The 26,524-nt window shown below is 42.7% G+C and overlaps 1 protein-coding gene and 2 long non-coding RNA genes across 5 annotated transcripts in view; 1 reads left to right on the top strand and 2 right to left on the bottom strand.

The window, feature by feature from the left end:
* The first annotated feature begins 4,389 nt into the window (after positions 1–4,389).
* Positions 4,390–11,017, top strand: FGF3 (fibroblast growth factor 3). Its single transcript, NM_205327.2, has 3 exons — positions 4,390–5,152; positions 6,681–6,784; positions 9,735–11,017. The coding sequence occupies exons 1-3, from the start codon at positions 4,927–4,929 to the stop codon at positions 10,065–10,067; spliced, it is 663 nt and encodes a 220-aa protein (NP_990658.1). The 5' UTR covers positions 4,390–4,926; the 3' UTR covers positions 10,068–11,017.
* LOC124418010 lies at positions 6,444–9,764 on the bottom strand. Its single transcript, XR_006939451.1, has 2 exons — positions 7,631–9,764; positions 6,444–6,748 (listed from the first exon to the last, which is right to left on the bottom strand). It is a non-coding gene; the product is annotated as an uncharacterized LOC124418010 (long non-coding RNA).
* The window catches only part of LOC107053430, a 35,220-nt gene continuing 19,241 nt past the window's right edge, over positions 10,546–26,524 (bottom strand). The window contains exons 6-8 of one of the 3 annotated variants that reach the window (XR_006939450.1): positions 25,528–25,608; positions 13,263–13,575; positions 10,546–11,956 (exon numbers count right to left, since the gene is read on the bottom strand). This is a non-coding gene — a long non-coding RNA (uncharacterized LOC107053430). The remainder of the gene's footprint in view (positions 11,957–13,262; positions 13,576–25,527; positions 25,609–26,524) is intronic. The other 2 variants (XR_005860399.2, XR_001466644.3) reach the window with 2 other exon arrangements.

Raw genomic sequence — 26,524 nt, 5'->3', positions numbered from 1 at the left:
AGGGATCTTTTGTCTTCAGGTAACCCAATTCCCAAAGATCTGCAGGGCTGAGTGAGATCATAACAAGCCTCTGATTGTGAAAGTAACAGGGGGATAGATTCTAAAAGTAGTAAGAGATTTATCTGAATAGCAGGCCCTTCAGACACTAAGCACAGTTACATCATGGATATGGGCCAGATACTTCTCTCATTTGCACCATACTCCTCTGTAAATCTAAAGCAGTGCTTTGAAGCTGCTTTCAGAAACACATGCTGAGTTACCAAAGAAAAAAAAATGGAACAAAGTTCATCCAAGAACTTGGCCTATTAAGCGATGAATGAAGTACCAAAGGTGTGAAGCAGATATATAGATCTGGTCCTCAAATTATTAACAAATTACACTTCTATTGTCTTTTTACACCCCCTCCAGACAGCCCTACATCCTTTCTTTTAGTTATTTGCATGGCTACAGCTCACAGTTCTGTATGGACTGAATATCCCCATACTGTTTGAGCCTGTCACAAATCTCTACAAGCCATATGACAGTTGTCTAAACTGTACCACTGCACATATTTCAGTAGTGTTACATTTCTTGTACTGCTTCCTTTCTTTCTTACATTAAGAAGGCATGAGCAATGGAGATAAGAAAGAGATTAAATTGCTATTAAATGTTTCTGCATTCACTGTTTTGAATATTTTCATTCAATAAACCATTAAGAGATTATGTGAGAAACGGGGCAAAATAATTTTTCTAGTAATAAGATTGGACCTGATCCAAATCCACATGCGTTAAAGAAAAGGCTCTTAGTGAATTCATGGACTTTGAGTGAAGGCTTAATCCCTCAGTCCTCAGCCAAGGAACCTCTTGCCAACTGTAACAAAAATTTGCTAGAGTAAGGAATGTGAGCATCTGTATATTGATCTCAATAAACTATACACCATAAACAATAGTAACAATGAGTATTTAAGATGTATACGCATAACAGATGGGTTAGCAGAGCTCAACTGCAGCAGTAAACCACACGTTTTTAACCTAAATACAGAGGTTTAACTGCTCAAAATGAGTTTTTTGCCTGAAGTGCATTATAGCCATTGCTCACATCATTAGTATAAAACAAACAGTATCATCCTAAATCTGAAGACCTCAGATGGAGTTTCCATAAAAGCATAATAATTATGAAAATGAAAGAAATCCATATGAATGGATAGAGACAAGTGATAGCATGCTTGTTACACGTGCAATGCTTCCTTTAGAGAGTTCTTTGTATTGGTTTTAATTGGAAACTACCTAAATCTTACTATCTCTGCCTGAGAAAGCATCCTAAACTTTGGAAAGCATGGAGCTCCTGCCCAGAGTCTTTCTCCTCCACTCTCTCCTGCTTTTCAGGAGTTCAGAGCATGCAATCCAATAAACAATATTGCCTACACGCATAGAAGCGGGTAATGTGATCTGTGTGGTCTGGAAAGTCATTTAAATGAGATTATATTGCTCACAGGGTGCAGAATAACCCCACTAGGAGACCACAAAGCAAAGAAGGTAGAGCTGAGTGAAATTAATTGAATTTCAGAACCTCCACCCGATGCCAACAGCAGGTGTGAGCAAACTGCAGCGAGCAGAAAAGCCCTGCTCTGGAGATGACACAACTCAGCCACAAACAAACACCTTATCCTCACCGGGGCCACCGTGTTTTCCTTCAGACCTTCCCACGGTCCGCAGCGATGCCGAGATGGAGTTTTAATTGGAGAAGGAGGACGATTTTTCTTCTGGGGACTCCTCCCACCGCCTCGGTATTTATTGCTCTACAAATTGCAACTTCCTCCTCGTTAGAGTAGCGGCTGCTGTAAATTACTGCTGCGCGCGGGGCAGCTGCTCAGGAGTGGGAAATCACAGCTGTTTCCAAGCTGAATCTGGGCTAAATAAATAAATATTGTTTTTCCCCCTCCCCCCCCCCTTTTTTTTTCTTTTTTCTTTCTAGGGGAGGCTTTCAAATGTGTTCATTTATTTCCAGTGTTTACATTTATGTGACACCTGAAGAGCAACACGCATTGATTTGTCACACAGCTCTTGGACACACCTACCCCTCTGCGAGGGCAGTCAGCTAGGAACACCGCTGCTTTGTGTGCTTTGGAATCGGAGCACATGATAAGAATAAAAGCATCTGTGTCAAATGCACACGCTTTTACCTACTGGCTTGCTGGAGGAAACGCTGCCTTCGTGGCTTTCCCCTAAGAAAGCATAGAAATATCCCGTTAGCAAGATCGAGCTTAGGGAATCATAGACACCTAGGATGTTCTATTTAAAATTACACGTTTCAAAGGAATTACTAGGTCATTATAGGCTGTAATTCCAGTGTAGTTACATACGGTCTAAACCTTATTCTCCTCTCCACGTTAAGTAACAGACCCGAACTGCTCTCTGATTGTTACTTTGGGGCTACAAGGAGCTTTGGGGCATCATTAAAAATATTTCCAGAAAGAATCGGTAGACCACATCTGACGTCCCACCCTCTGCTAGAATCAGACCACATCAAAGGGACCCTTTTTGTTTTCCGAAATGGTCACCAGACAACTTAAAATATACAAGGGTAGGCTTATGTTTTATTGTATAGATGTCTGCCTAGAGGAGAACGACGTCAGGTTGCTGGCTATTCAGCGCTGTGCCGAGTGAGACGAGGTAGCTGCAGCCCTTTGATATTTTGGTGGAGGTCGTATTCATTTCATTTGAAAGGGACCCGTTAATGACAGACCTGTGAGCGCTCCCCTCCCTGAGAAGCGGAGCGCGCACCGCTTGGGAAGCCCAGGGCGGAAAGATTTGTAGATGATGGTGCTAATTATGAAAATGTGATCAAGATGGAAGCAGTTTGAGCAGAAGTCATTAACGCGTTACCCTTCCACCCACTGCTCTTTTGGCTTTATTACTGCGGTGGGAGGAGGATTTTGTGGGCTTGTTTTTTTCAGAGCGCTGATGAAAAACGCCCTGCAAATCCAAAATGATGCGACGTCATCCGTGCAGCTCCAGGTTGGAGAGATGCTGTCATCACCGAGTAGTCGATACGCGCAGTGCCGCTGAGCGCATCTCCTCGAGCCCCGGGGTCCCTCGGGGGGTCTTCAGCTGTCCTACGGCCCAGCAAGGACCGCGGGATCCCCGGGGGGCGGAGGGACCCGGCCCGGTGCAGCCATCCCCCCCACAGGCTGTGGGAGTGGGGGATGGAGTGGCTGCGTTCTTATTTTCAAACGGCCACCGCGCTCTATTTTCATTTTATTCTCATTTCTATTTACTTTTCCTCAATAACTGGAACAGCGTTAGTGCCTGGAAGTGATACTGCGGGAAAACAAAACAGCAATAAAGAATTAATTGTACAAACATTTCTCATTTCCCAGATCCGACTCTCCCCGTGAGGCGGGGGCTGAACGGGTGGGGAAGAAAAGGAGGAAGGGGCGGCAATGGCGGAGAGGGGAGCTTATGGGTTTTTATGTGTTTCCTTTTATTTCAGGCGGCCGTGTAATGAAAAGCCTTTTAGCCTTGGAGAACTACTAAATACTGAGCTCAGCTTAAAGCAGGGAGGCAGGTCGCATCCCTTCGCTTATTTTCCCGCTAGTAAAAGCTTCCTTTTATTAACGTGTAAGAAAACCCTCTTGCTCTGCGTAGGAATGTCCTTTAAAATATTTTATAGACCTCTTCTTGTGCGCCGACAGCGGGAAAAAATTATATCGGTGAAGGTCAGGCAGTTGAATTCTGTCGTGCTTCACTTCAAAGGTGTATTTGCGTGCCCTCCGAGCACATTAATACTAATTATCGCCCAAACACTTCCCCAAAACTCCCACTGCCCATTTCAGATGCAAATCTAATTAACGAGCCGCCTTTGAGCGGCACGCAGGACCGCCGCAACGGAGCGAGCTGTTGGACCTCTTGCCTTCCCCTCCATTTATTCCGAGGCGTGGGCAGCGGTGTGAAGCTGCGCGGTAGCGAGAGCGGAGCTGCTGCAGCTAATGAGGCACCGGAGTTAGGAAAAAGGATTAGCCCCAACCTCTTGCAAATGCATTGAGCACCCATGTAACAACATTTGCTTTCCGGCTGGGCCCCACTTTGTCGAAGTTAATTTAGAAGTGACTGCGTCTTGAAAGACCTACCTAAATAACGCGTGTTATTCGTAACTGGGAGTCGGTGGATTTAGGGATAGCTGTTTGCTTTCAACACCAAAGCGAGGTGGGGGGGAGTCCCCGAGTGAAAGCCACCGGGACGCTCTCCCCCCGGCTTTCTCATGCTCCAGCGTTTCCGAAAGCCGCCTAACCGAGGTGTTCGTTGAGGGCGCCGGTGGCCGCGGGGCTGCGCGGGGGGCGGCGGAGGCTGCGCGGCTTTTGCGCGGAGCGTAGGGCGGCGGCGGCGGCCGCGGGCAGCCCCCGCGCCGGGGGGGGAGGTGTGCGTGGGGGCAGCGGGGATGCTGTGTAATTTTATCCACGCTGCACTCTGGGAGTTCACACGAGAGCGATACCTTTTGCCTCCTCTGCTTCGTATCAATTGGTCGCAGATCGGGCTATTGTTGCGGGGAGCCGCTTTTATTTCTATGCTCCGCCGGTCAGCTATTTCCCCGCAGCCTCCTGCCGAAATTCAGCGGGGCTCTCTCTCCCCCCTCCTCCTGCTTCTCGTGCCGTCTGTCTAGCTGGAAACCCAAGGAGAAGGCTGAGCGCGGCAGCTCCATCTCACGCAAACAGCTGGGACTCCTCGGCGGCCTTCGCCGATGTCTATTGATTTAAGTAAATCTGAGACAGATAAAAGGGCCAGATCGGGGCCGATGATAAAAACTTGCCGATGCTTCGCCTCCGGACGCGGTGCGCGCCGTGCCGCCCCGCCGCGCCGCTAGCCGGACGCCGTTAATGGGAGCCCCGGTGCCGCTCGCCCCGAGCCTCCACTCCCCCGCGGGCTGAGCGCGGCGGCCACCATGCCACGATGCTCGTGATCTGGCTCCTGCTGCTCGCCCTGCTGCCCGAGCCGCGCGTCCCGGCCGCTACGGCCTCCCCGAGGGCCCCGCGGGATGCGGGGGGGCGCGGCGGCGTCTACGAGCACCTCGGGGGAGCGCCCCGCCGCAGGAAGCTCTACTGTGCCACCAAGTACCACCTGCAGATCCACCCCGGCGGCAAGATCAACGGCACCTTGGAGAAAAACAGCGTCTTCAGTAAGTACCGGGCGCACCTTTCCCCGGCCCGCTCCCCCCGGGCTGGGCTGCGCGGGGAGGGGGTCCCTCGCTCGGACCAATTGCGTCCTGCGCTGCGAGGATGCGGGCGATGCCGGGGACGGAGCGGGACGGGACGGGGCTCTCCCGCTGCTCCTCCCCTGCCCGGCGCCGCCGCCTCACCGGGGGCCCCGCGGTACCCTCCTGCCCTCGGAGGGCTAGGACCCGCGGAGCTGCCCTCGCCCCACCGGGCCGCATGCAGCCCTCGGCCCTCCCCGGTTTGCCTCCCTAGGGCCGAAGCACATCTGTCCCCTCCGTTAAGTGCCGGCGACGGCTGAGATGAAACGGGATATGTCGGAGCGGGGGCTTGGGCGAGGGTGAAGAGGGGGCCCGCCGCTGCCTCCGGGAACCCCCGCAGCCGCCCGTGGGCACGGCCAGGCCCCGCCGCCCCCAGGAAGCGTAAATCCCGGCTGGTGATGGCACACAGAGATAGGGGGACCTCGGGGGATCTGTCTGAAGTCCATAGAGGAAAACCACGATTTCCTAGAGGAAAACCTCCTCGCTATCAAAGCCCGGAGGAGATATCCTTCAGCGGCGAACCGGGGGCTGATTCAAAACAGCTGTACCGAAACCACCATAGCTCTCACAGACGTGGTCGGGCCGAAACGCAGCTCTGCAGATGGGACGGGGCCCTGGCTCTGCTCTGTCACTGCCAACAGGCAGCGATGGGTTTGGGTGCCGGCAGGGTCTCTCACCTCCAAACTCTCAGATCCAGCAGCAAGCTGTTGGACCACAGCAGGCAAACTGAGATCAGTTGGAGCCAGAGAACGCTGTGGCAGGCAATACAGCATCCCCTGAGCCATTTGTGCCTCCTTCAGCATCGTGGCACATTTGGTTGGGCGTAGACATTTTGGCAGGTTGTGTGCCACCCTCACCTGTGATATCCTTCCAGTATTTGAGACCCCATCTTGGACAGCCTGAAACATTTCCTCCCTTTTAACTTGGCACAGGCAGTCATGTTGTCCTTATCTGGAGGGCTACGCTGACCTCCTAAAGGACAAGTTCCTTTCATGATTATATATGTGGCTCTAAAATGCTGTTTTACCCTCCGGAGACCCCAGCAAGGGCTTTGTCCCAAAATGGAAAGCTTTGTGATGGGTTTCAATAAGTCAAGAGCTCTTGTGTTCCTAAGCATTAAAGAGGATTTAAACTTTTCTATATACATATAGGATTAAGTGAACCTCTAGTTCAGTGTCAGATCTTTTTCATTTTTGAAAGAGTTCAATCTCAATCAGACATCTGAGGGTTTATTGTCAAGCTTGCCTCAAACAATCCCCACATCCTTGTTGTTTTACATTGCTTCAGATGAGAGTCTTGTTTTGCATACTGCAGTATGGTCGCAGTATGGCTTTAGGTGGGCTAGTGATAGCTATGAAATCATACTCCGCAGTTAAGCAGCCATTCAAAAGTATCTCAACAAATTGTATGGATGCAAGGAGCAACAATATGTCTCATTTGTTTCTGTTTCTAGGTATCCTTGAAATAACTGCTGTTGATGTCGGGATCGTCGCTATCAAGGGCTTGTTCTCTGGCAGATACCTGGCCATGAACAAAAGGGGCAGGCTTTATGCATCAGTAAGTTTTGGTTAAGTTTTTGGCATAGGCCTGTCATTTCCTGTGACGAGAGCAGGTTCAGTGGGGAACACTGATTTCTTACAAATGATTGTTTATAGAGGTAAGATTTAATGTATTAACAGATTTCTCTCCAGAATCATTACCAGTAACTGAGAAGTACAGTTTCAAGAAGTGGAAAGAAGCTGCACTCTTACTTTCTAACTGCCTTTACAGCCAAAGGCAGAGGAGTGTATTCAGCAAAAGTATTTCATGTGGCCAAATTTCTTGGGCTATGGTGTACACTGATAAACTAAACTCTCTGGGGCCAGCCTTGCAGTGCAGGATGTGTATCTCTATCCTGAATGCTGTTGTATTTGTATTCAACATCTGCCTTGGCTGCTGGCTGGGGATATAAATGTCAGATTAAGCATATCCAGAAGCAATTGAGCATCTCTGCTACAGGAAACCAACCTACTGATGAGAGTTCCTCCATACAGAGCAGTTGGGCAATGAAGGAATTAATGGGCTAAAAAGCAGAGCTATAGCAAGGAAAAGGAGTGTTGGAAGTTGTAAGAAGATAAAGGTGAAAATAAACACCTTATCACACTCCTTTGACATTTGTCCTGACCTTTGAAGCAATATCTGAGCTCTGCTGCCATTAACTGGAGCCTTGCCTTTTCAGCCCAGCCAGTATTTCCACTCAGTGAACAAAATACTTCTGCTCAGACTTCTTTACACTTGGGGACACATGAAGGTGTGCTAGCCACTGTGTATACTATGCACAGTATCTATCTACTTGAATTTCTTCCAGCATCTTTGATTACACCCCCAGCAATCTTGTGATCTCCAACTGTGTAACATACGCACCGTGCAGTTTCTCCAGGAACCCTGCAGTAGGAAAGCAGATTTGAAGAGGGTGAAACACAGCTCTGTGAAATTTCCTTCCTCAAAACAGTCATTCTGTGTAATTCTGTTGACTTGAACAGCATAACACATCCTCAAGACACATGAGACTTTTCCTTGTGAATGCAACCTACTTAACACGATCAACTCAGTCACCTCCCTGTTTTAATGTCTTTTTCTCTGCCTTTCCAAGAGCATCATCCTGATAGTATTTATAACCCAGATTCTGTAATGTGCTCCATGTAACACCTGTTAATTAAAGGGGCTCTGTGTAAATATGATGGTTCTTTGCTGGTCCAGAGAACCAGGCAACAAACAATTTTGGCAAAGGAAAGTGCATCTGAAGTAGAATCAGAGTGTATTAGATTTGCTGTGACAGAGTTAAGGCTGACCACTGCTATGCCTCGAGCTAATATTCTCATTAAATATGGGCATATTTTTCAATGGATCTCCTCTGTCAGCCAGAATCAGCCCCAAAGATGTGAAAGGAAAGGATGAATTCTCAAGTTCTTTTTTATCTTTATCTCTTTCTTGCTCAAAATAGGTATTCCTCCAGGTTAATTTAACTGAATTAAATTCAGAGTGAACAAATTCTGAGCAAACAGAACCTCTCATTGAGTGGAGAAAAGCCAGAGAGGTCCTTTTACTACGACTTCTCTCTGCAGCCTGAGAAAAATTACAGCATCCTGAAGTTTGTTTGGCCATTGTATTGCAAAAAATATCAGCTGTGAAAAGTTCCTGTACAACCCAAAGAGATCATTTGTTTTTCCATCTCATGTTTGAGACAGACTGTTTCAAAGCTGGGGGGACAGTTGAAGAAATGGTTCTTCCATTTGTGCTTTTGTCACAGCAAAAGCAAAGGGAGAAGGCTAAGCTCAGGAGAAAGGTCTTGGGTTTGCTTGCCTAGAAAAGCTGACCAACAATTTCATGTGTGTTATTGTGCCCGGAGCCTGCACAAGCCCTCTTTCTGAAATAAGATGGACTTGTCTGGGGATAATGAGACAGGGAGCCTCTACAGAAAGGAACTGGAATAACTCAGTTATCCTTTGGTTCACAAATTTCCCCGTGTCAACAAATTGAACTTGTTGAATCTGCAGGACTCCTTTATGTCCCGTAGCAGATTGTGATAATCCTCAAGGTTTATCCTCTGTGATAAACCCTCTACGGATAGATCTGAGGGAGATAGCAACAGGAATCCACCTACATATGGCAGCTGCATGGGCTCCAGCACCACAGCATATGAAAACCTTGTCCTCGCAAGGAAGGGCACTTCCGTTTTACAGCTGTGCAACTGAGACATGTGGAGTCTTTTAAAGTCATGTTAAATGCCTATCAGAATTTCTGGGGAGTGAACAGCATTAAAGACATGCTGCTAATGGAGCCTATGGCTTTTCTGGTTCAGCCCAGCCATCTGTGCCCTCTGTACATCCTCCAGAGAGGCATTTCTAAAGGAAAACCTTCACAGAGGCCATGGCAGCAGTTCCTCTGTGCTTTACACATGTTAAGGTGCTGAGGTCTTCATCACACAGATGCAGCAGAGGCGGTTCTGTAGTTAAGAAAACGAAGATGTACAGTGTGGGAGGTCCTTTATCTGCACTGCTCGAACTGCTCTCACAGGGGGGAAGGCGTTCCTCATGCTGGACTCTCACACTGGTTTCCCCTTATTCTCAGCTGAGAGAAATTTGGAAAGTTTTGACAGATCCTGTGAAATGCGAGCAGTCGGGATGGACATATACTCCTCATTATAGTCTAGCATTTCAGAGCAACACAGGTGGGCAAGGGACTTCCATTCTGTGATGCTGAAATAAAGAGGTTTCATAAAAGTGTTGTTTACAGCTCAAAGCATTGCAATAAATTGGATTATCAGACTGTGGGTATATCTAGCTAATGATATACCAATTAAAGAGTTGTGCTTTACATTAAACTATAGGCTATTTTATATCATGTGTCTCTACCCTTTGCCTATAATCAATTAGAGTCTTGCATTTGACTTTAGTTCAATCTAGTAGAGGTAAGAGAGCTATTACCTGAATAGTCTTTCTTGATCATTGTCATGTTTGCTTTCTAGGAGAACTATAACACAGAATGTGAGTTTGTGGAGAGGATTCATGAACTGGGCTACAACACCTATGCATCCCGTCTGTACCGAACTGTACCCAGTGGAGCCAGCACCAAGCGCAAAGCCAGTGCGGAGAGACTCTGGTACGTCTCAGTCAATGGGAAAGGACGACCCAGGAGGGGCTTTAAAACACGCAGGACACAGAAATCCTCCCTCTTTCTGCCCAGAGTATTGGATAGCAAAGACCATGAAATGGTCCGACTTTTCCACACAAATGTGAGATACCGAGAGAGCCTCCTGAAGCCTCCCAGTAAGAACCAGAGGAGAAGGAGAGGACGCTGATGGAGCAGGGAGAGCTTGTGCTGGAACTGGAAGTGAGCAAGTCTTCAAAATACTACTAAAGGAAACTAACAATGGTGATTGTATGGCAGGCATTAACACGGGCATTTTTATACAGTGTGTAATGTAACCGAACGTACATTGCTTACCTATAGATATTTTAGAATATTATCTGTCGTAAGAGAGACGTGAAATGAGATAAAGCACATTACAATGTAATTTAGTTTGATGTAATAATTATGTCAACAGCTTTCACATTCATCTTTTCTTAAAAAAAAAAAAAGTAATTTTAATTACTAGTATTTTCATTCTAACTTGCCATAGAGCGCTATCTAAGCAACCTATCCTCCCAGACCATAAGAACACTGCACACATACCAATTGTGTCTACAAAGAAAGCCTAGCACCTTCACAACTCTTTTAGCAGTTGCTCATAAAAGGCTGCACCACTATTTTTATGGTATACAGAGATCAAAAACTGGTTTATTTTGTAACTAACATATATTTATTTTTATTATGTGATCAATCAGTATCAATTATCCTTTTTCCATGACCATTCAGGAAATCTGAGGTTATAAGCTACTTTAAACATATCAACAGACCCACATGTTACGAGGTTATTTTTGAATTTATTTAATTAAAAAGATGTTTGATCTCATCATTCAAATGAATGTTGATAAATTGGCATTTGCATTGGCTTTAGCAATATATATCTGTTTGCCATTTGATAAATTCTCTCCTAAAATAGTACTTGAGTACAACCTGAGAGCTGAGTTTGTAGTATTGACTGAACACACGATACAGAAAAATACAGCACTGGGGATGACAGTCTTTACCAAGTACTTTTCTTTAGCTAAGATTTCTACAATAAGTTCTAGTTTAAGGTTAAATATGTTGTAACAACTTGGGGAAAAAACAAAAACAGTCACATTGGACATAAAAATCTATAGCTGCTGTATTGTGTTTTTCCATTCTTTTTAAATGACTGTTATTTTCATGACATAGTACTAAGTGGAAAACTGCAAGTCTAGATGGGGATTAATGAGAGATTAATAATTTTTACAGAAGATTCCACAACACAAAGTTAATTTTGAGCAAAGGGTTAAGCTTCAAAATTTTCTCTCCACATCCCTGAGATGATTGAACAATGGAAAGATTTAAATGCACTTGACAGACACAAATAATGTTAATCATGGTAAGATCTGCTCTTACGCTCTTCACATCCTAGAATTCATCCCTGACACAGCACAGTTGGGAAATAAGCTGAAATAAGCATTCAATCTGAATTGGACAAAAGATCTGTAAGAGAAATAAGACATTAAATGGAAACAGGTATAAATCCCGTATGAAGACATTATCATGGAGGTCTTCTTGTGGGCTATTTACTGAGTAACTGTAAGATCTTTTAAAACCAGTTAGTGGAATCTTCCATAGCTAAGGGAAGAGTTTTGTGAAAGAGAGTTTTAAAATTGATTGATATGATGAGCTTACAATGCCTAGTAAGCATAGGTATAGCACTGCTTACATTCCTAAAGATCAAAATCTAAAGGCATCTTTATATCAAAAACTATATTCCTTTTTACTTCCACCTTTGTACCTTTTTTGTAATAATCCAACAATAGAAAGAAATTGTGTCTGAATAAGAAAGTCAAAGTTCTTTTATATCTGCCTTCCCAAAACACATGTAAAAAGATGCTAAAATAATGTATATTAAACAACATAATATGTTGCAAACAGAATAGATCTTGGCTTAAAAAAAAGTACAGGCAATGGTGAACCACGTTTCCAAATTTTCTTACCCTTGCAAAATAACTGAAAGTGGTGATGGGATCTGCACAGAAGTCATCAAATCAAGCATCACAATGTCCTCTACACCAGGAACCAGCAGAAAATCTATGCAAAGAAACAAAAAGAGGATGAAAAAGGCACAAAAGTATTCAGATCTTCTGTTTTGCTTACTCTCCCGTGAACCACACAAGCTCCAAACTATAGCAGGATTCACAATGTCCTCTGAGAGTTGGTTCAATCAGTGAAGAACATTAGATTTTGTATCCCATTTGCCAAGGGTGCTCTGGCAGCACAGCGCTGACTATGCTGTGCTACCCTGTGTTAGTTCAGCATTTCCCTTCAGTTTACCGGTGAGTGATGAACAACCCAAATAGCCAGAAAACAGATAGGCACATAGGCAGTCCTGACAGCTCTGAAGCACAAAACGTAGGTATAGGAAAGCATTAGTAACTGCAAATTGTGGAGGGAAGTAATCTACAGCTGAAGATGAAAAACATTTTTCCTCATGTCTGATTTCTGATGTTCAAGGAAGACATTTTTGGTTTTGGGCACTTTTAGACCTCCTTCTTCCCAATCTGCAAGAGCAACCAGATCCATTCTCAGCTTTCTCCCTTGCAAAAACTGATGTACCCAATCAGGTACTTTTTGATACAAGCCTGACTGCCTATAGAGAGACAATGAATTACTATATCCCAAGATGCAAAGATAGCATCTTGATATCAGATCCAAGTCCCTTTTCTACCAGCACATAGTCTTCACTCCTAGCTTTTCTGAAGGGGATATGATGTGTTGACCACTTTGCATTGTTCTTCTGTCTCTGTTTTTACTAAATGTTTTTCATCTTTTTTTCCCCCCTTCTACCTTTTTTATAGATGCTCAAACTACCTGCTATAATGCTACAGGAAATAATTGCTACAGGTGAGATAGGAATTTCGTTACTCCTGTCTTCACCATGCACTTGTTGTAGGAGTATTATTCTGAGCATCTTCCAAAGGGAACTGCAATGAAGTTTAGCTTAACACACAAATTCTATCTGTATCCCACTGTCAGTTTGCAACCCAACAAATTCTAAAATACTGGCACTGAAAAAAAGGAGAGGGCTGACAAAAGGAAAATAATTAACTGGTGAGACTCAATGGTATTTTAACTACTGTGGGTAAGTGATGATTTTCACATCAATTTAAAGCTTTTTTTTTTTTTCAGACATTCCTAGAATTTTTCTTTGCTCAGTCTCCATCTAGCAACTCAAAGGGGATGGCTTTGGGATGTGACTTTTTTTTTTTTAATCTTCTGAGAAATATTATTGCTCCTGTTGAAATACTTTTCATTACAGACATTCATTACTTAATATTCTTTTAGCAGCCTTGAATTCCACATTTCCCAAACACAGACAAGCTGAAATTCTACTCACAATAGTTATCTCAGTTGTATGATGTATCTCATTTTATTTCTTTGGATCAGATCCTGATGGGATAACTTAACAGAGCTTCCACACACATGCTTCATTCTCCTGTGCTCTGCTGTAATTAATGACTCAAGTTCTACAGCAAAGTTGACAGAACGCAGAGCTTCACCAGCTGAAGTGAATGGCACTGCTTGAGCTGGGTCAACATGACAACTCCTCACTGGAGTTGTTCAGGTAGTTAATAGGGATGAAAGGTGTTTGAATGTCCCGTCTCTCAAATGGATGACATGTAGACTGATCCATGGCTTTCCATTTAAACCTAAAAAAGTTTTTGTTCATTTAATCCTTTCTCTAACCAATCCCAACAGTCAAACTGCTGAAAACTTCATCCACATTGTCTGATCTTTGGTTATGATGTTAATATTTTTGTGTCTGTCTATTTAAAAAAAAACCAAAACCTGTGTTTTATAACAAAATGTAAATTACTACCCCACGTTGAATAACTATGTACTTCCCAACTCATTCACACATTTTTTTCCCCCTTTCCCTCAAATTGAGAGTCATTCCTCTGTCATTCTGAAATTCTTTGTTTCACCACTTGCTATAGGTCTGACACTCTTTTCTACAATCCCTGCTACCATCACTAATTTTCTTCACCACAAATAGCACTCCATTTTTACTCAGAAATTGCTCTACACTTGTACCTAAAAGAGACTAGTGATGTTTCTCAAGGTAATTTTATTTATTTACAAGGAACATATCAACTTAGTTTTCCTCAGTCACCACAAGCTCTGGTGGACTTTATTGTTCAGACTTTTAATGACAGTGCCTCCCTCAAAGAACTCGCTAGTTCAGGTCTTTGCTTCAACCATGTTTGTGAGTACTTTGGCTTCCTGCCTTCCTTCCTAATGCTTTCTCTTTGTTTTCTGCTTTTCTTCACAGTTGTACAACCCTCTGCACAACAACAAGCAAAGAAATCCTTTTGACCATGCATGCTTTTGTTTTGGGTGCTTGCATGGGCCTGGTTTGGGAACGGGGCTGATGTTAGTTCAACCAATTTGTTGGCAAGGCTGAACTGTTTCTTGTAATTGTCTGAATTAAGGGTATGGTTGTTTTCCCAGCTTTCAGAAGGTTTATTCCCATCCAGAATAGTTCAGGCTGAAAATAATCTAGAAGGCAAAGCTATACTAGATACCACTGATAGTCATCAAAGACTTGATTCACAGCTTCATCATTAAAAACAAGTTTAGAGAAGCAATCAAGTGAAAATATTTAAAATTGTAGCCAGACAAGGCAATATGAGACATCACAAATTTGTAGCATTGAAAAACTTCTTTGAGTTTCAGCTAAAACCTTTCCCCCGTGCACCCTGCTAAGCACTGAAGTCTAGAGTCTCCCTCTCAGATGATAACCTCAGAAAATAAAGCTGTTAATGATGACAATGAAAGCCCTGAATCTTAGGGATAATCTATCTTTTATATAAACTGGAAGATTCTTCATACCTATATGTATATGTATTGCATATTTATTTGTTGTTTTCCTCCGAAAAATATATAATCGATTGCATTAAAAGTGAGAAATACTTTCTTTGGCCTCAAAAACTCAGAGTACTGGAAGACAGTTGTTTACAGCGCACCTCTCGGAAAACTTTCTACTGGTCACAAAACAGTATTTTTACTGGTGGAATGCACCAGCCAAGAAACACACAAGTGAAACACAACATATAGTGGGATGAAACGCATAAACTCCTCCCAGTACAAATCTACCATGTTAGAATATTCTTTGTGATAGCAGTAACTTAGCACTCACATGACATAAGCTATGTCCGACATCACTTCCAAATGAGGGACATATAGGTCCTTTGGATTCCACAGACAAGACGCGGATGTTTGAGCTTCAAATTTTGTTGCAGTGATCTGAGCCAGTGTTGTGGTCTGAGATGAACTGGAGTCTACCTCTACGCTATGCTTTCCTGACTTCAGGATGTAGGGACTAATGTGGCTGCAGGCACCAAGAGTCTCAGCAGCCCCAGTCCCTCTATGGGGACACCATTTTGTGTCATTTGTTGAATCCTGACATATATTACTACATCCTCTAAATGTTAAGAAACTGATGTAAAATGGCCCCAGTCAACCCTTGGTGGCTTTTGGTCTTCCAGGCATATCACCATAGCTGTACAAGGGATTGAAAGATAATTTTTTCCTGCGTTCCAGTAATGCCATTTAAAAAAATAAACATGGATCCTTAGCTTTTGCTACAGACGTTTTTTTTTTTTCCCTCCTCTCTCAACTGAGGGATTTTTGAGTCTTCTGTAAACACATGCGATGAACAAATCAGGGCCCCCATGAATAAAATTGTTATTTCTTTGTAAGTAAAAGATGCCTTGGTTTTTGGATGCACTAGTCCTTAGATGAGAGCACACCCCATAACCTTAACGCTGGGAAGGTTATCCCAGGGAAAAACTGGGAAACATGTACCTCTGTGAGAACTAAAGAGCACAGCAGAACTGAATAGCTTGAATAAGGTAGCAGTTTCTTTAGTTCAAAGATTTCTGTTCTTCCTTCTTGTATTTTTACTGATGAAATGTTTTGTACATAGGGAGAACTGATTTTTTTTTTTTTTAAAGCTATGATAAATAGTGCCTTTGAAGTTTGCAGTGGTGCTCAAGTTCAAATGTCTCCTGTTTCCTTTTGGAAGGTTTGAAGGATTTGGGAAGGTGAACAAGCAGATCTAAAATTAAAGCACAGTTGATGGTAACTGTCCTCCTTTGTGAGCATTCACAGGCCACCTCCAAATTTAGACAGTTGAGGAGAACTCTATCCTGTTTTAGTTCTGCAATAGTTTGGATGCCACCACTGCATAGCAGAAGACTTTCTGAAATCCAGGGTGCATCCCTTTTCTGATCGCAAAAACAAGCTCAGAGTCTTCACTTTACATAGTAAAGAAAATCCTGTGCTTTCCTACAGTAACAATAACTGAAGGCTGCAACACCTCTATTGCAGTCTGAACCATTCGGATTTGAAGACTGTCATTTATCTATGAGTAGAATTCAGAGATAGCCCAATGTTAATTTAAAAATTAAGAAGGAAGCTACTGACTAAGAGACTTCTTAAAGAAACAGTCAGCAGGGAGATTAGAAAAATCACCCAGCTTTCCAACAGGGGACTGAGGCCAGAGTGCTACACCCATAGTGCTCACTGATAGTAAGAGCAGCCAGAAGCCTGGCCTGGCTGCAGCCACACTGCTCAGAGAACCAGAGCAGAGAGCTCCTCAGGTGCTAATCCCTTTCTTGAAAATGTAGAAGTAGAATAACAGAATGGGAAGTTATGGTTCAATCAAGTGCCTGATCCAGAGTTCACTACCAAAAGAAAAAAAAACAACAACCTAATTTGTTTGAAATTTATATTTCTCTTCTGAAATTATTCCTTGGGTAGATTTCTGGATGGAATAAATGGGCTTACTCATGAAGTATTACCAGAATTCAAAATCTTCAAATAACCCATTAAGTAGAACTCCTCAGAAAACATGACAGCAGAACAAGGCTCCGCCTTCCTTCCACATCCCTACTAGGAAAAGTCACACTACTGTTACTTTATGCAGCCAGAAATGATGCAGTCTGAAAGAAGGCTTCCGGCAATCTTTGAGATGATGGTGCTAGAAACTAGGTGACATACATTACCCAGCACAGCACAGTTACTTTTGATAGCATCTACTTGGTTTACAATGCTCAGACTACGGAGTCCCATGGGCATGTGTTGTTCAGACCATGCAACCAACTGAAAATTATCTGTAAATCCTTAGACATTTTTTCATAGCAACATGGGTCTAAAACTACAGCAGCAGAAACTGAGTTTATTTGTGTCCCACAGTCTGTCTGCTCAGAGGATCTGTTGGCCGTTTTCAGTAGTGCATACAGAAAGAAAACCCACTGGATTAGATTAACCATTTATTACCCCAGTTCTTAATAATGAGCACATTACACCTCCAGAGCTTTACTGCAAATGCATTTCAAAAATAGATGTAGGAATTTGAGCTGCTCTCAGATCTTCCCAGAGGGGAACCAAGACTCTTCAGAATTGAGTTTTTCCTTTTTTTAAAACAACAACATCAACACTGTTTCCTAATGTCAAGATGGCAGGGTGATTCTGTATCTTTCTTGGACAACTCAACCCAACAGCGAGTTTCTGGCCAGAGTCAACTCCTTTCCCCTTAGTTCCCTATAAAGACTTATGGCTGCTTGTTGTGCATCTCCAAGGATCTGTAACAAACCCACTACTCAAATACTTTCGAAACCTGATCTGTGGGCAAATCTAAGGCTTCAGCTGCTGGAGGGTATGAACTTGGGGGCCTAGGTTTCATTTGGTAGCCTTTGGGGTTTGTGGCTACGCAGAGATTTGAGGGCAAGACAAAAAAGAAATGGAGTTTGATCAGGTTTAATAACAGGTTAAATATTTCCTTGAAAAAAGTGAAAGGAGCCCAACCTAACTTTCTTTTAATACATCTTTCTAAAGGATTGGGGTGGACTCCTGTTCTGTAACTCAACAAAGGGTAAGATTACATTGCTGTAAAACTTAATACTGATTCTTGTTTCAAACTCTAACAAATGTTGCCTTATCTACCAAGAACGATAAATATTTTTTTTTTTTCCCCAATCATAGTTCCACATGAAAACCTTTATGTTTTTTGCAATGGCACTATTCTAGTTCACGCCACAGGACAAACACTTCATGCAACAGGAAAAATTTAACGTTAAAAAGCTCTTATCTGTTACATTCTCTATAATATTCTTATCATGTCTTCAGCAAGAGAAAATAATCCACATTTATAAAACAAAAAGATTCTTATAAAACAAAATTAATCCTTGTAAAATAATAGAATTAATAAAGAACGGGTGTGGAATAAAATTTATAAAGCACATTTGAACGCTGGAACAAAATTGACTCAATTCTGAAACAAAAATCATACTTATTTGTTTAGACTGTAGTGAAGAACTAGTAAAGTATTAAAAGTTGTAAAACTGTATGTTCTACTTTGGTGACATATATACATTTACACTTGGAGACCCCATTAGAAGACAAGTTCATGGCATGCCAGAAAACACAGAGATGAGATACAGGAAGATTGTTGGAGTGCCCGATGCCAAGCAGTAAGCCATGATTGCGGCCCAAGGCATGAGCTCTGGGCACAGCCCTGTAGCCGGCAGAGGGAGCAGAGGCTGCCTAGCCTTGGGCAGGCTTTATGCGTGGCAGTGGGAAATCAAAATAAACCACACGCAAAGCCAGGAAATAGGCTAATGTCATCCTCAGCAGGAATCGTGACTTTGCAAAAGTATGTGCAATAGAAACTGGTATTACATTTCAGGAACTTGGCTCAACTCTCCAACCCTGATGCACTTGAGCTGATGCTCCAAACTGATGCTTGTGGAAAAGCTAGATTTTCAATTAATTCTACATTTCAGAGAGGAGTAGTGGCCAGTTTTCTTGTTCCTGTAAATATATAAACCTCCACAAAGTTTCAGTAGCTCTGTGATATTTCTTCCTCCATTCAACAAAAGTATTCAATGCAAAGCTAAGTTCTTCCCTTTTTGATTAATTCTGTGCAAGCTTTTGTATGGCTTCAGAATAATTATGAGAGGGGAAATAGTTTTGGACCAGCTATATTAATTGCAAATTGATTTAATGGGTTCAATTACTGAATCTGAGTAACTAAGGCTTTGGATAACCGAGATACTTTTCAATGTAAGCAATAAATACCAGAGATAGAACTGTATTACAGGAAACAGAGACAATGACTGAGCTTTGGATAACCAAGATTCTAGTTTGTATCATGTGTACTTTGGCAGCAGCTGATTTCTATAGGAATAAAAAAGTAAGAACGTGCAAACTGCAGTATGACACTGCCACTGTGACCTCGTCAACAGCTTCAAGGTCATCATGAGCAGAGTCTTCAGCTTTTTTTTCCTGCCTGGTTGCACGTGGGTTGCTAAGATTTATTACAATGATTGCAGGAGAGCACCTGCTAAATGACAAAAGATTCCAGGGAAACGTCAAGTGTTTTGTTAAGGCAAAACTACATATTTTACACCACCTTCAGGAATTCAGCCCAACGGACTACAGGCTGGTTTTCACTATTTGTACATGCTCTAAAGTAGAAAAATTTGTCCTCTCGGCAAATTTACCTGTGTCTAGAAAGAGCAGTGTCTTACTTCCTATGGTTGCTGATCTATACCCTGTGTTAAGGCCAGATCTCGGCTGAGGTCAACTGGCATTCCCATGGTGGCTTTCGTGGAACTACGCAGATTTACAGCAGCTAAGCACTTAATCAGGCAGCTCAGCACTGCCTGGAAGTATCAAGAAGAATTAAACTTAGGGAACTTACACTAAAGTCTTGTAAAATGGAAAAAAAGTGTGATTTTCTAGAGAATTTTGCTGAAATCTGCTATCCATCTTCTTTAGTCATGTCACAGTGTTCCTCCCCTACATCATCGTTTTATTTTCAGCTCAGCAATTCTCTTTTCTTTGAGCGATGAAACACTGTCTGCTTTTCAAGACTAATATACAGCCCCTGAGTGAAGGCAAGGCTGTGATTCAAATCAAGAGTTCTGTTGACACTATAATCCTCCGGAGCACAGCTGGAGCATTTCATGAACGGTAGCAAAGATCCTCAATTGATTTACTGCCTTGGTATTCAATCAGGAGTCCATGTTCTGTGTCGTTAGCTGCACCACACAAAAAATAACTCAGTGAAATTCTAATTACAGCATATAGCTTCTTGCTGTCTTGTAAGAGAAGATTTGTTCTAAATATGAGATGCTGCTGCTTTTATGGATTCTCCCCTATTTTTATAGCAGGAGAGCCTCAGGTTCTCTGGGCTATAAATGGGATATGCACAAAAGTTGCTTCCTGACCCTTCCAAGCAAAAGGCCGAGCAGTTGATGGCAGGAACTTTCACGTCTCTCCCTCAGCCTCTACACCTTTTCTTTGTATTTCAGTCTTTATGCGTTTGCCTATCCATAACTATCTCCCACACACAGAAAAATCATTCCTGCTCCCATGAGAACTGCAGAGGGGACCCGCAACTCCAGTTTTCACAGTGCTGGTCCCCAACCACAGCATGCACGAGAGCAATTTCCAAGTCGTGCTTTTTCTTGGCTCTCCCCTCATTCCCAGTGAGGGAGCACATGCTGCCAGCCCTGAAAACCTGAAGATGAGAGTTCCCTAGATTGTTTCCAGCTAGCAGCGTGAGCCCCACTGAATGAATAGCACTTCCAGTATTTCGGGGTGGTGACTCACAAGAAAGTAATGAACACCCCCCTAGGAGGCTGTCTGAAGCCCCTGGTAAGAAGTGTTTTGTTTTTCCTGTTTTCGTTGTCCAGGCTGCCTGCAGATATCTGCACACATCTTGAACACAGTTTCCTCAACTCATTGTCCAAATGAGTTTTTTGCTCCTGGTTTTTTTAATCACCCCTGTAGAAATGGTTGGAACATATGGCCATTCACCACTACAGGTAACAAAGTGCCACCCAGAGCCAAAGCCAGTGATGTTCCTGAATACCCTTCACTTGCGTATCTCTCTACTAATTTCAGGCAGCTGAACTTCCTAGAAATTCTAGGGTTTATTTCCTGGCAGACCCAGTATCAAGCATTCAATCATAATTTTCACCTTCAGAAAGCACATCAGAAACTTTATAGATGCTCTCAAAAATAACACAAAGTAGCCAGAGGTTTTGTCTTCAAGTGATGCGAGTTTTCATTAACTTGGTCAAAAATCAGAGAAAAACAAGCACTGAAGCAAGATCTGAAATCGACCTCCCGAGCTCAAAAAAGCCGTAAGATCTGGAGTTGTAGGTGTTATATTTGGAGAGAAAGGCAGCTGTGAAGAGGAAAAACAGCATATGTACATTTATTTGTCTTAACACAAGGCAGGAGACAGTGCGTTAATAGAAAAGGGCTCTTCCTTCTCTCTTTTTCCATCTCTGATGTTTATTCTTTGGGTGCTCTCCTAATGGTTCAAGCCCCAGTAGCATCTGACTCCTTCTCTGCCTGAGCTGGAGCTGCAGCAGCTCAGAGCTCTGCCGCAGCCAAAGACCTGCATTGATATCTGGTGGTACATCCAGACCCCAGGACACAGACCCTACTGGTAATGCTTCGTAGGGCCCATCACCCTATTTGGTCTGCAGTGTTAAGGATTTTTACCTACACTATCAGTGCTCTGATCTGTAACCCTACAGAACTAGCAGTGCATGAGGAAAAGCAGTTGTAGAATATCCCTTTGAGAACAAAAATCTGCATAATAATAAAATTCTCATCTGCATAAGGTTGAAGACCAAGTGAAAGGTCTGCAGGAATTGAATAATACTGCGAGAATAAAGCAGCCATGAAATATGTGTATTACTACTGCTTTTAATACTGTTCCTGTCAAATAAAGTACTCCTTCATAGTCTTTTTTTTTTTTTTCCTGGAGATCCAATTCTAACAGTGAAAATGAGTGTGGGTTAAAAAAAATAATAATGAAAAAACAGTGAATCAACCAGTGCAGGATCTGACATTAGTAAAATAATGTCACGTAAAATAATGAGAGCATAAGGTTTATGACTGCTTATTTGGTGGGGCTGGGGTTATCCAATGGGAGAAATACTACCAAAGTCCAGTGAGATATGGTTACCAGGCAGGAATCCCAAGAGATTCGGTTACCATGCAGGAATCCCACGAGACAGTATTATCAAGCAGGAATCTGTAGTATTCAGTTCACCACAAGGCAGTAATATTAGATTTTTAGAATTAAATCCTGCAGTATCTTGTTTTATAAGAGTTGGCACATAAGGAATAGAGAAAAATGCAATGGAAGAAAGATGTCTCCCTGGAATCTGGACTGGAAGCCCCAGCCATTATACCAGTTCCTAGAAATAAAGCATCACAGATTTTCCTCATGATCATGAGGTATTTTGACTGCACATGACATCAATCACTTATTAGTGAAAAGATTGGTTAAACTATTTTTACAAGTACAGATTTGCTCACTGAAGCGCTGAGGCATGAATGCTATTGTGACTACTTTTTTTTTGGTGTAATTTTTGGATTTTCTGATTTATAATGGAGTTTTCTGTTACCACAAGTGTAATAGGAAAAAAGAACAAAATGTATTTTCCTCTCTTTTTTTTTTTTGTAGTATCTGTATCACTGGAGGATTTGGCAAGATATGACAAGACGTTATTTTCCAGAAGACAGAATTTAATCTCAGCCCCACTCTAGAGATTGGCCACTACACTTGTGAGCCTGAGAGCCATTTGCCAGAAATGGAGAAAAGCTGAGAAACTACTGAGCAACCCAAAGAAAGAAACAAAGGCTCCTATTCCCATTTGGTCACAACAGACAGTTCTGAATGCTCATCTTTTAATTGCAGTATTTTCCTACCTGTATCACAGTACAGCTTTATCAGTGTTCAGTCCGGTATACTCTGATCAAGCACAAAAACCCCTCAGCAGTCAGAAACCTACCAGAGCAGCTCAACTCTCTCATGTTTATCAGAGTGAAGAGGGAGGCAAGAAAACCAAGGACTTCAGGTGAGAAGTGAGATAGGAGAAGTGGAAAACCATTGGGAAAAAAAAGCAAACAAACAAGAACACCACATACACTGCTAAATTACACTAGGAAACTTACAAGGTAAACTACTGGGTTACCCAGCACAAGCACAAGGATCAAGACTGCATGGAAGAGAGCATAGATACCCTTGCATATGCCATTGCTGCTTGGGCACAGCTCTCAATGAGGGAAAGCCTCCAAAGTCAGTCCTTCTGGACAAACTGGCAGCAGAGGTGTCACCCGTGGGACAGTGCCAGGTATTCCCATTGCTTTTCAAAGCTGCAGAAGGACTTTTCTCTGGTATTTAGATGTGATTACAGCTGAAGAGAAAGAAAAGGAGGTGACAGGAAGGAATATAAAACTCAAGAGGCATTAGCCTGTTTGCTGTGTTTGAGAAGACATTTGCTTGAGTGCTTGCGAACAAGAAAGTAGGCACAGCTGAATAGCAGGCTTAAGGAAAGTCAGTTTAGCTTCAGAAGAGGGTATATGTACACTGATCAGATCTTAACCTTAAAAGACATAACCAAACAATTGTGTGAACATGGAAGACTTCTGAATGTGCTAAGTGGACCATCAGAAAACATAACACCTGTAGCAGGGATATAGGTGACACAGAGGTACTAGAAAGATTTCAGAGGAAGATTACTGATAATGGCAGATGGAAAGGTTCCCAAACCTACACGTCGGAGAGATGCAAATCACAACCACAGTGCTTTTGTGATAAGGATTTCAGCTCGGCAGGTAATGGCATGGGACCATTAGCTCACAGACCGTAGCTTACCCAGCAGCCCTCAGGTGCTAATGGTTTGCAGCACTGGTAACAGCAGGGCTGCATCACCTCTGCAGTCCTGGGGCAGCTAGATTCCTGAGGTCTCACCTCCAAACATCTCTCTATACACTCCATTTGCTCATTGCATGACACTTATCTCCACGCAGGAGACTATGAAAATGCATTTTAAAGCAAACACCATTTGGGAAGAATACCCTGCTTTGACATTCATTTGCTGTGCACAATGACCAGTTTCACATGAAAACAGTTAAATGACCACCTCGGAAGGATTCAAGATGTTCATATGTTCGACAACAAGCTAAAAGCCAATGGCTGATCTCACAAGACTGAAAATGTCAGAGAAATCTCCAGTCTGTAAGAAACCACTGACATTCCACGAAGTTGGTTTCCTCCTGTTTAGTCAAATGCCTTTCTGTTAACACAACATGCATCTAAAAGCTTTGTCTTGTACTGCAAAGCAATCGTGCTCATCTTCACTTGCTCTCATAGTCTTTCAGAAATAAATGCTGCTTTGTCAATCTCCCTATCAGCATCTCCTTTACTAACAAATGAGCACACAAGATAGATTTTCAAAAATCTGGCTTTAGAGCCACTCGCTTCAGTGACAGGGAAATGTTTTTTTGCAGCATGACTTGCTGAAGTCAGGTGGAGTCGCAAAGCAGCCAATGCAACAAGTCACAAGATTGAGACTTAGAGCAGAAATCTGGTCATGAATTTGGTTTGGGATTTATTGCTCAGCAACTTGCAGCACAGCTCGTCAACAGCTGGCTCTCTAGCCAAAACACACTGGCAAACAGAGAAAAATTGTCATAGTAACAGCGTTACAGTGCATATTGCAATGGCACTCCGGTCTGCTAAGGGAATTCCTAAGTGGTACCATAGTAAAAATTATGACTAATAATAACCAGTAGTAGTAACTATTGCTGCTACTAATAATAGCAAAAATTATATTTATAGTATAACAACAGCTAGATATATTTGGCTAGTATTTGGTGATTCCAAACTGCAGTTAAACACGTCTGGCCTGCTTCTTACAAGCCCTCTGCTGAGGAATTGCAGGCCCTCCAGCAGTACTGAGTTAATCCACGAGCAAAGACATTGCTTCAGTTCCACTTCGTATCTAATGGAACTGCTTTTCCTTTATCTGTAGCCATCACAGAAGCTTAAATAATATATAATCACACATAGCTTTGTCATAAACGCATATGGATTTGGCCAAAGCTAAAACAACAGGAGGCCATTTCACCAGAACACAAAGCAAAAATGTCAATTTGAGGCAATTCCTTTCTCAAGACTCCATGCACCTCCTGTTTAGCCACTTTATCCTGGATTGGCTCCTCTTTCCTGTTGTGCTTTCAGACCGTGCTATGAACCACAAAAACTTCAAGAAGTTTTTCTCTTTTGTGGGAACTTCTCATTGCCCTATACCAGTTCCCACTGTGACAAAAGAAGGCAAAATACCCTCTAAAGGAACAGTACTATGGCAAGGCACTATGTACAAACCACTGCAGCTTCAAAAGGGAAAAGTTCCCTAAAACACAGTCACCATCATCAACTCCAGTTCCCATGTATGTGGGGGCTAACTCTGCAGTCTATGCTCATGCTAACATGAAGACTCTACAGAGCACAAGTAGCTTGCAAGCCATCCTTCAGGCTTGAAAGAAAAAAAAAAAAACAGCAACTTGCCACTCTTAAATAGTAAAGTACAGCATCACACAATATTTCTTCATGAATTATGATTGCACTTGCATCAAAACTGCTAAAGGAGAAAGCCTAGGGGTAGTTTCCTTTGCTTTTTCTGTAATTCTCCTGTTATAGCTTAAGCAAACTGCCTTAGCAAAAGGGAGAAAACAAGAAACACCTTGAACTATGCAAAAACGTAACGCAGAAAAACACTTACCAGCTCAATTCTTCTCACTGCTTCCCCTTGCCTTTGCAGTAGCCCTGGATAAATCCCTTCCTCAGCCAACAGAAAGAAGAGCTGAAAAATTTCAGATGAGAAGAATGAGAGGAAGTCTGACTGCAGGTGTAATAAATCTGCTAATTGCAACACATTCACTACAGGTGATACTGCTTACCTATTCGAGTGATAGCAAGACCTGCCACTGTTACCAAATAACATTCTCATTAAACCATTTCAGTTGTGGGTCAGTGAGGGTGGGGGAGAGAAAGGATTTCCAGTTAAACAAACAGGGCAGCTCTAAGGTCTCCCTGACTCTCCTCTGATACCTTTGTCTTCAGATTATGTGATTTTGCACAGGGTCACAGTTTGGCACTCCCTAAAAAAGGCTTCTGAGACAGGTTTTGATCTACCTACTTTACAATGGATAGTTAGCACCAACAAACACCTGTCTTTTCTGGGCTCCCTTCATGGGAGTCACCACATGACTTATCTCACCTATCTCATCCTTCCAAGAGTGGTTCTGCTATGGCATGGTGCTCCAGTCCCTATCTGCCATGGTGTAGCACCTTGACCAGTTTCAGCTCTCCTCTTTCTGAGGCCACCCTTTGATGGAAGAAGACACAGCCTTTCCTCTTCTCTTCTCAAAACCACCATATAAACAGATATCATTCACCCAGGTTGTTGCTTCGCCAGCACTGGCCAAAAAGACAAAAGGAAAGAGACCTGACTGCAGTAATTTGAAATTACTGCTTCAAAAATGATCGATAACTAGCAGCTGCCTGAGAAAGTCAGTCAGCAGCTTACTGTGTTTGCTGTTTGTCCTCCTTGTGGTTTGATTGTAACTGAAGTCTTAGGCAAATTTCTGTCAGAGAAAATAACAATTGGTGTGATGATAAGTATTTTTGCTATTGCCTACAATGTTGTAGGCAATAGGAATTACATTTTGCAGTAAGGAGTATTTCATCATCATTAAATTCCTTTGTTTTCCAATGCA

The sequence above is a fragment of the Gallus gallus genome, chromosome 5 (genome assembly GCF_016699485.2).
Source record: "Gallus gallus isolate bGalGal1 chromosome 5, bGalGal1.mat.broiler.GRCg7b, whole genome shotgun sequence".
In the NCBI taxonomy this organism is placed as follows: domain Eukaryota; kingdom Metazoa; phylum Chordata; class Aves; order Galliformes; family Phasianidae; genus Gallus; species Gallus gallus.
This window is presented reverse-complemented; position numbering and strand designations above follow the sequence as displayed.